The following is a 10513-nucleotide window of genomic DNA, read 5'->3' on the forward strand; positions in this document are numbered from 1 at the left end:
GGCTGTATGTGACAGGGGGGGGGGGGGGGGGGGGATTACTAGGAAATGAATATTTGGTCGAGTACTCCAAACACTGCGTTGTGGGAATGCTGTATAATGGCATCTCGGTAAACAAAGTTAACCTCTCCCAGAACTCTTAAGTCACAGATGTCCCCAACACCAATATGCTTTGTTGGCTTCCTCAGTTCCAGCTCTCCCTACAGTTTATAGGCCCACCTGTCTTGGAGACAGTTGTTTTGCAATTGTTATCCTGCATTTCCTCATATCATTATTTTTTTTGTGGGGGGAAGTGGGGGGCTGTTCAACTGTTGGAACCAGACATATCCCTGCCATGTACCGCAGGCTACGAAGGTCCGTAACGACAGAGAGAGAGAAAGAAAGAGAGAGAAGGAAGGAAGGTGGTGGTGGTGGTGGTGGGGGGGTCTGATTGTGGTTGAGCTGTCCGTCTGCGAGGCAAGACTTGGACTCGGGAGTGCAGCTGAACATCTGCTGCGCACCAGTCACGCACACACGGAAGGAGCACTCGGGGAATGCAAACAGCCTCCACTTAATTTGCAAACGCCAAATTGGGAGAAAAAGAAGAGAAAAAAAAGGTCTTCCGGACAGAGGCTCATCCATCAAAGGGGCTCAGATTGGGTGGTGGCGGGCTCGCTCTCTCGCTCGCTCCTCTTGTTCCCTGCTCCACGCGCACGCGGACACGTGCGTGTCGATCCCGCTACACGTCGTGGCGTTGGGTTTTCGCGCGCGCACCTGAGGAAGTGGAATCGGGTTTGGAGGCTCGGTGGTCTGACTTCCGTTGAAGGCACAGCCCCCCCCCACCCCCCTACCCCCCCCCACACACACACACTCCTTCCCTTGAGAGAAAGTTTAGTATCTCAAACTGCAGCATCTAAATGTAGTCCTTGGATAAATGGGTCTCATTACTTTCAGAGTAGGCAAAGCTCTGATCGCTTTAGGCATTATGGCAATCACTTTTTCCTATTAGGATTTCGCATGCTTTTCCCATGTGTGATCCCAAACCATTTGCTACCATTTACCGGGCGTACGAACGAAGGACTTGAAAGCACTGCCGTTCAACCTGGGATACAAACTTCCTGGACAGAGTGCTTATGTTAAATGCTTTAATGAATGCAGAACTGTCAGAGAGAATGAGACATGCTACCCCTCAGTCCAGAAGTTTGGCCAAGACACAGGCACCCTCTTGTTGTTCCATGTTGTTCACACGTTGACATAAAAGGGCTGTAACTCCAGTCCAGGAAGCGTAAGGATGTATATTGTTGAAGGTTTGTGAGCTGGTTAATAAGCTGTCGTTTTTTCTAACTGGGTTTTGTTTCAAGAAGCCTGGATTCTGACAAGCTGTTTTGGTTTGAAGAATCTGATTACCAGACTGTATAAGTTACTGTGTAAATACAACAGTGGCTATGGTCGAAATGTGTCATACTCAATGTGCTTTACATGTCCATTCAAATGCAAATAAACTCTTTTATTTTGGTGCAAGGTATTTGCTACAGATCTTGTCAACAGGAGAGCTGTCAAACATCATTAATGTCATGCTCTCTTAAATGGCCAATAAGGATTTTATCTAGCCCTCTGGACTTCAAAGAAAAGAAGGATATTTCCGCAAGACAATATTGTGTTTTACCTGCATCTAATGTTATTTATTTGAATTCCCTTTTGAATTTTTAGATCTGCAAAGACATTTTTGACCAGTTCGCCAATTTTGATGGCTTCAAGGTGTGACAGTGGCGCCATTTACATCTGTGTTTGTCAACCAAAAAGCAATGAGTCTCCCACTGTGCCACTACAAAGACGCAGAGCCATGCATGTGCGGTTCAGCGTAGCCCAAAGGGAAGATATTTGTGGTATTTTGCATACAGCGGCTGGGGCCAAGATGAATGAAGTCGGATGAGTCACGGTGGGCCAAGTCCCGTGACGTAGCATGACATTCCTCCGCGTTTTCTGTCTGCATATTTCAGATAGCCCCCCTTCGCACCCAGTTGTAAACAAAGAGAATATCCCCCCACTCCTCCTCCCCCCCCCCCCGTGAAACTGTGCTTCTTTATGCCCACGGGCGCGAGCGGGAAGATGTCTGCACTGGCTCGGTTGCAAATAAATAGGTCCTTCAGTCATTCTTATTCTCCCTCCTTCCGTACTGGGGCCTGTTTGAAAGGGCTCCGAGCCCTACCCTGTTTCCACTGTCTCTAGCGCGGGCTGGAAACGTCTGTTTAAACAGCGTGGCCGTAGACTATACCAACTGACGGAGCCGACGGGGGGGGGGGGGGGGGGGGGTCGAGTTAAGGGACGTGGATGCGGTAGTGGCATCAGCGTTCCAAATCTCCTGTCGTGCTCCTCGGAGGATGTTCCACTCCGAGAGGACAGCCCTTCGCACGTACACACACTAAGCGTTGAACCCTTCCTGGCGTCGAGCGAGTACCTAGTTTGCTTTTCCTGCGTGTTGCGACACCGTCCCTTCGACCAGTCTGCCTATACCCATGCAAACGCGTGGGCCTTGCGGTCCCTGGCTTGAGATTGCTCTCACGGTACAGTCTCGTCTCCTTGCCCTCTATCCTCCGGTCTTTTGATGGATTTTTGGGGGGTGTGAGGGAGGTCCCAGGGTCGAGGTGCACATTCCAACCCGGGGTTGACCCCCTTCGCTGGGTTATTAATCTCGGGCGTTAACGCCTGTGGCTAGTTCAAGCTTCGGCTGACGACTCACTGTGTCCATATGTGGTCGAGGGCCTCTCCGGGCTCTCATCAAAGCTTGTGTAAATTCCCTCGTGGGGTGGAATGCAAGAATGCCCTTCTTGAAGCCTGTTAGCGCGCAAAGACAATTTTCGAACGACCTGGCGGCTCTGGCATATTCACCGACACCTTCGCCCCCCCTCTCTGTCCAACGCTTGCGTGCCCACATACAATATATAGATCCATCACAACGAGGGCTAGAGTAAACTAATTGCCCCGATTGTTTTCCACCGAGGTGTTGTTTGAAAACGTGTACAGTACGCCGAGAAACTGGGCCCTACTGTCACGCGTGGTCTTCTGTCCAGGCCGGGGCTAACTGAGCTATGGCTAACTGCTAGTATTACAACCGCTCTGTGTATTCAGTTCTGTGTATTCAACCCTCTCCAATCATTCTCATGTTTCCCCTCACCATGGACTTTTTCCCCAGTCTGTAGCAGCTGTAGGCCTACTGTAGCTTTTGTGGCCGTGACATTAACGCACAGTTTACAGACTATGACAGGGTATTGATTACGCGTCTGGGTTTGTGGTGCGCTCTACCCAGTGTTGTGTAACCCGACACAGGTCTCCTCCTAACCTTTACGCCACTCACCGTACGTGCCACTCCCACTGCAGGAAGCTGTGGGAGTGTGTGTGTGTCAAAGTCTGTCTGAGAAGGCCGGGGTATTTTTAGAAACCTCGTCGTAAAAAGGAAGATACCAAAGGACTGATAGGACGCCGATTGGGCTTTTTTTATTGAGTCGTCTGGCTATTTTTACCATCCTTAGGAAGTCGAGATAATTTGTGATGTTTGCAGCGTTTACTGATATGCGTTGTGAGTCACTGTGTGTTCCATATGCTGTGTCTAGCACATAAAGTGAACTAGAAGTCGGGCAGTTGTTTTATTTGTTAGAACATTCTTGAGATTTAATCCGGAATCCTTTTAAGCCATTAAATTGTGTTCAATTTAACGATTTTACGAGGCCTGTTGCATCGTGATTTAAGAAGCCTTTTTTGAACAGCCCGCTGCACATATATTGTAGGAACGAGCCGAACTCCATTCTTTGATATCCAGAAGGGACTCCAGCTGTACCTTGTTCTGAGCAGGAAAAGGTTTCTCATTTGTGCTCTGCAAGAATCACTTAAGAACAAGCTGGCTTTCCCCCAGAGCCAGTGTCGCCACGAAGAAGGACATATAGAGAGTACAGCTATGAGACGAGACTTTGCCGATTGAAACCGTAGAGGCCACAGCCTCCTGCCCCGCGGCCTCTACGGTTCTTCTCTCTCCTCGGGTTCAGGCCTCTTACCCGTCTCCCCTGAAGCTATCACACACAAGCTCATCCCTGGGCTACAACCGCTATTGAAAGCCAGCTATGGGAATAATCCTCTTCCGAGCTTCTCTTCCAGCTGCAGGCGGAGGAGGCGGGTAGGAGACGGGAAGCACTTGAGGGTTCCCATCGCTCGCTTGAGCCGCTGTCACCCAGGTGTCGACGTTGACAGCAGGCCTCTTTGTCGCCCATCATCTGGCAACTTCACCTGACACCTCTCCCTCTATCTCTGGCTGTGAACTCTGACCCCCGTAAAGTGCCCCGAGGCAGCGCGCTCCTTTTGAGGGAAAAGAGATGTCATTAGCTCGCCACTCTCCCCCCCCCCTATCCTCGGTCCGAGTGACAACATCATTAACTGGAGACGTTCGACCCGCTGAAAGTAATGTAAGACAAGGGCCGGCCGCATGCCGCTTTGAAGTGTCGACGCTCTGCATTTTAAAAAGGGCTGACTGGGCCTGTTGACAGACCGGGGGGGGGGGGGGAGGAAGAGGAAGATTCCGAATGAAAAGTATGCGTAAACAGAGTTTGTTTTTCTGCGTTTGGTTTCAGATGGAAAAATGTGGTGGAGCCAGGAAGTGTCGACTACCCAACGTCACCTGAGGAACTGGAAGGTGAGCATGGGGTGTACTGTACCGACCCAAACAGGCTAACTGGCTGCTCATCCGCTCTTCTCGTTTTTTTGTTTATAGTCTGCCTGACTATGTGAAACCAATTACACTGTGCAGGTACAACCTCAGTGAAAGAAGGGCAGTCGGGCCTCCTGGATGGCAGCCTGCGTTAACCTTCGCGGCTGCATATATGTTTCAGTCTTGTCAGTTTCCACTACAAGGCTCATCTGATCCGGGCTTTTGCTCCGCCCTGGCAGACTCTGTCGAGAGACTCATTTTATAAGTGCCCTTAAAATATTAACCTGGCCCAGGCCCTGGAGGAGTGTCGGGTGTCAATTAAGTAATTAAAGAGGCGGAGGTGTTGCCCACAGCTATCCCAGAAAGCCTGGGCCTGGTCGGAGAGGCCCGCAACTATTTCCATGTCAGAGGGCTGAAAGGCCCGCGGTGGGTCTGATTACCCAGGACAGCTTGGAGTCCGACGACCGCGAAAGGGATTATGTAACACGGGACCAAATCAAATGCTAATCGGCGTACCGTAGGGCAGGTTAAGACACGGCGGGCCGCGTTCAAAGGAGGGATCCATGCAAATACAAACGTTGAGTGAAACGAATATTTCGCCTGAGGAAATCGCTATTCGCTTGATGTTTCCTGTGTCGCAACTCCAGCACAAGTGGCTGTCGTTCATTCTTATCTCGTGTTGTTGGTTTTGATTTGGTTCCCGATTTCCGTTACGTGTTTTCCCCTCACGTTTTCAGGTCTTCAGCTTTTGTCACGTAACATGACGTTGTTTGCCGCCTTCTCTTCGACCCCGTTCTCTTTCCCTGTCTTCCATTTATCAATGGGTGTGTTGACACTGCGGTAATCACTGTTGTCGTAACCTTCCACTGTTGTGCTGTGATATTCCCGCTGCCGAACAGATGATCCTGTGGGTGGTGGCGTCGCTGCTGACTCTGGCCGAAGGGGGCTTCTCCGAGGAGGACAGCAAGAAGACCCCACCGGGACTGCTCCTGTCCTGGGAGAGGATCGCCTGGCGCGGGCCCGACTCCCCCCAGGTGCAGGAGCTGCAGGAGGAGAAGCGGGCCCGCCCCTCGTGGCCCCGTGGCTTCGGTTAGTACGACTCCCTTTCAGAACTCTTCTCCTCGGGGCCCGACGGCGTGGTTACACTCTGGACGCTAGCCCCCACACACAGCCACTCGTGGTAGCTCTCAACCCCTCAGACAAGGTCAAATTCCGGATGCGGTTGGACGCAAAACAAATCATGTCCAAGTCTCTTTAACCGAGCCAAGGAGCGAACGCCAAGGGAGAACAAGTAAAGCCTGGTAATAGTATCTTGTTTCTGCGTCTTGACATTGCTTGCGTGCTCTTCTCGGTTTTACTAGATCCGGAAGGGCGTTCCTCTTATTCATCTTTCAGTGTAACAATAATCAAATCAGTTTGGGGGCAGGGAAGCTGTCTGACTGAACACAAAGGTTCATAAATCTGTGCACTGGGGTTCTGATTGGTAATGGTCATAAAGTACTAAACTGTCACTCCCGTATGACTAATATAAGCTCTGGAGAAATGCCTGGTGGTTTTAACCGAACAACATAGCCTTGGTCGATAGTGCATGGACTTCCACATACCAGAGGGATACAAATAATCAGTCTAATGTACTAAGTTCTGTCATGCTGCCATGTTCCTGGGTCTTTTATGTCCCAAGTGGATCTCCACTGACCTCTATTGAGAGTGCAGAGGAGTAACTGCGAGACGATTTCCAGTGAACCGACGAATACGTTCTCCTGGCTGCATGGGAAGAGTTGCAGCGCTTCCTTAAATTCTTTGAAATAGTTCTATAATTATACGAAAATGTACAAACCCTTGTGGCATGTTTTAACATGGCAGAATATGTACTGTAACCCGGCAAGCGTTTGACTACCCCTCTGTTCTTTTTCGCCCGAGGAACATTTTTTGTCACATTTCAATTTTTTTTTGTCGTATGTGTGCACAACAAAACATGAACTGACAAGTGAGACGATTCTATGCATCAACTCATGCGTTGAGCGAAATAAATCAACTCAGAAGAAGTCGTCAAGGAAGGAGGCCGCGAGGGAAAATCACGGGCCAGAATGGTGAAATCGCACAAAACGTCTAGGCTGGGTCCGGGTTTCCCATTGATGTGCTTCGGTTCCTTTATGGAAGGTACATCTCGTTTGAAACGTTCCTGGGAACTCGCAAAGCAACATTAACTTCTCTTGGCGTGGAGCCACAGGCGCCTCTTCCCCTCTGTGCTAATGACCCGACATAGTGACAGTACACTTTGCACATTTCAGCTGATAACCAGAGGAATTTCACTCCCGGTTTCAACACCCATATCTGCTTCCAATTTGACCACACATGCTGTGCTCTCTCCCCCCACTGGAACACACACCCTAGCAGCATATATTATATACCCACAACACTCACCCTCACCTCGCCAGAGAGTGTGAACTCAGGTCTAAGACGTTTTTCCACCTTACTTTATAAACACCATCCCGGACATCTGGGATATATCTGAAGAGTGTTTATGATTTAGTAGTAGGATTGCTTGATGCATGCACCCTTTCCTTGACCACTTGCTGAGTCGCCCAGGTTGACAGATTAAGCCCACTGTTAGGAGCGGGGCTGGTGATGCCGTGCTGGTGAGTCGCTCACGTCCAGCCGGTGAGGAAAGGGAGAGGGTCTCTCTCTCTCCCTCCCGCTCTCTCTCCCTCTCTCTCTCTTTTTTCACTGCAGTCATTGTGTCACGGTGTTCTCACGCGATGCATGACGCAGCAGAAGCCTATGGGAGAAGGGAGGGGCCCGATCCAGCACATTCCTCGTTGTGCGGAGTCTGTCCGCGCCATTCATCCCCCTGTCTTCTCCGTCTGTCTCTTGTCTCCTGCAGACCACCCCTCTCCGGCGGAGGAGGAGGAGGAGGGCGAGGCGTACCCGAGCAGGTGGCAGCGCTCTCCCCCCGAGCCCGCCTCCACGCGACCCCCCAGAAGGAACCGGAAGAAGTCGAAGTCCAGCCGGGACTGCCGCATGGAGACGAAGAAGATGAGCGTGAGGGACCTGGGCCTGGGCTTCGACTCGGACGAGATCGTGGTGTTCAAGTACTGCGTGGGAACGTGCCACAGCTCCCGCAAGAACTACGACCTGGCCCTCAAGGCCCTCACGGACAACGGCAGCATCCCCGGCAGGAAGGTGAGCGCCAGCCCCTGCTGCCGTCCCACGCGCTACGAGACCGTGTCCTTCATGGACGTCCAGACCACCTGGAAGACCATCAAGTGGCTGTCGGCGGCCAACTGCAGCTGCGTGGGATGATGCGGCGGGGGGGGGGGTTGGGAGAGAAGTGGAGGTTGGGCCCTGCGAAAACCACACACACACGTACATGGAAGCTCCGGGACGGGAGATGAATGTGCCTCTTCTGTGGGGGGGGGAACGGGTGGTAGGGGGTAGATCAGGGCCTTGGTTGGATCTATGGTTCATGCTGACCTCGGATCCACCAGGCAGTAGCCAGGCCGGCCCATCGGTATGGCTGTAAGAGCCAGCTCCCGCCTGCTGCTCCCTCTGCCTGACGTCGGAGCGGCGCAGGGCCCCTTCCCTTCCGCCAGCCTGGCTGGGAAGGCCTGAGCCAGAGGCTCATTAGGATGACAGGAGCTCAAGGCCCATGACTCCAGGCTCCCCCGTCAGACGACCTACAAGGAGAACCGGGCTCGAGAGAAGGGGGTTACGGTGGTCCGAAACAGGGGTGGACATCCGTCAAGTGTCTGTTCCCCCTCACGTCATGTGCCTTTGGGAAAGCTGGACGAAGGAAGACGTGACCAAAGGGCCACTCGGTTCAGGACCATGACAGACTAAAGCCTTGACTCTGAACCCAAACAGGGCCGTTGGGGGGTTCTGAGCAAAGAGACAGGTTGCAGTTTGAAGACCAAATACCTTGATGTGAAGAAATGTTCGTGAGAACTGAAGTTGTTCTGATTCAAAGGCTAATCATATAAGACCAAAATAACTGATGTGCATTGCATTTGTATGTTTTTTCTTCCATGGCAGCTCAACAACATATAAATAGTATTGGCAAGTCATTTGGAGCCAAAAGTTGTCTATCCATCTCTGTGTATAATTTGTTGTGGTCAGATGGATTTGGTAAACGACATCTATCTTCTTCTTTGTATTTACCACCATGCATGCTTTTGAGTTGACAGGGCACAAACACCCAAAGCACCAATTAATACAGCAGCCTAAACTAACTTTAAAGTCCTCTTTGAGAGGTACTTTTGGAACTTGGCACAACTTGTTTACATGTCTATAAACAGTCTGTTGAAGGATGCCATCACAAGGTCAGTCGCGGTCCTGCCATCCCTCATCCCGACAGCCTTTCGACCCCGAGGTTTATTTTGAGATCCGAGCGAGGCATGTCTCCGTCGACGACGGAGGGGTTTTAGATTTCAAACATCGCGGCGCGTATTCGAAAATGATTCTTCTTAATGTTGTCGGGGGGAGTCGTACTGTCTTTGTTATGCCGCGTGTCAGCATGACTTCTCCACGCCCTTCACTTGACACCTCTTTCCTGCTTCGTGTTTACCGAGCTCTGGGAAGTCGGAGCGGACCACACAGCATGGCAAGCCTTTCGGGGCTCCCTCCCCCCTCAAACACCTGACCAATAAAATGGAGCGAGCAGATAAAGAGAGAGGGACATCACGTCGAGAGAGAAAAAAAGAAACGTTGCTGAAGTTTACGTAGTAACACACATAGCCTATTGCATGTTAAAATATTTATATGAGTATTTATAAAATATCGTATAAACTGTAACCCCCTTCTTTCAGTGTTCTCTCGATTTTTCCGTAAGTGCTCATCGATGATGACTCACGACGTAGAGTGCTTTTCCAACAAATACTGTTTGTATTTACCTCTAGTAGTGTGAAGTAAATGTGAGCGAAGAGTGTGTTGCTGCCGTGGTTGCAGCACCTCCTCTTTGGCACATTCGTATCTATGTTATGTAATGTACCTTACAGTTCTGCGCCTCTTTCAGAATTCTGCATTTATATCCCAAGATCTGAGTGGCAACGCTATGCTCTGTATTTTGTTATAGGGATTTCGCAGAGCAGATCCGATGATCAGTCATTTTAATATGTCCCGTTGTCAGGATAGCAAAGCAGTGACTATCTTATTGAATTATTTGTCTTGTGACTGACAAAAAGAATAAAGCTCTGTGTGTTGCCTTCAGTTTATTTATGAGTGAGATACGATAGGGCTGTCAGATGTGTTTTCAGCTAAATGTATAGTATACAAGACCTTCACTAACCGTTTCAGTTGAAGTGGCATTTTCCATTTAGATGCTATGCATCTCATTGCCTTCTTTGGTACATTTGGTAAAGTATTTATTACATTTAAATTATTTTATTTATTGTCAATACTAAACTTTGTTCTTAAAAATAGCATTTTTTGTATTTATGAAGTGGCCATGTACGTTATTCTTTCCTTGTGTTTGTTTGTTTTTTTCCCTACAAAGAACATGAATGTTTCCCGGTAATTCTCCTAACACACAAGGCTAAGCTAAGCAAAAACACTTGGGACAGTGGATGTGTACTGTACAACGAATGTGTACCTGCGAGTTTCCCTTCGAGCCAGCTAGACTAGATATAAAAATGGAACCTGACATGGCCTCCGCCGATTCGGTGGCGTGGCACCAGGGAGCAAAGCCAAGTGAAAAGTGCCTGTGCCTGGCACCCCTGGTATCAGAGACCAAATGCTCCAGCACCTTGACACATTGCTCTGAGTCTACAGAGCTGACACTCTAGGGGCTGGTTCTACCATAAACTTACCAGTTATAAATGGCAAACCTCATACATAATGTTTGAC

General features: G+C 50.0%; 1 protein-coding gene across 1 annotated transcript; it reads left to right on the forward strand.

The window, feature by feature from the left end:
- The first annotated feature begins 4603 nt into the window (after positions 1–4603).
- On the forward strand, positions 4604–8026 carry LOC136937049 (neurturin). The gene is made up of 3 exons (XM_067230785.1): positions 4604–4657; positions 5572–5761; positions 7557–8026. Exons 1-3 carry the CDS (start codon positions 4604–4606, stop codon positions 7973–7975), a joined length of 663 nt encoding a protein of 220 aa, XP_067086886.1. The 3' UTR covers positions 7976–8026.
- Positions 8027–10513: the final 2487 nt, after the last annotated feature.

The sequence above is a fragment of the Osmerus mordax genome, chromosome 27, assembly GCF_038355195.1.
Source record: "Osmerus mordax isolate fOsmMor3 chromosome 27, fOsmMor3.pri, whole genome shotgun sequence".
NCBI classification, from domain to species: domain Eukaryota; kingdom Metazoa; phylum Chordata; class Actinopteri; order Osmeriformes; family Osmeridae; genus Osmerus; species Osmerus mordax.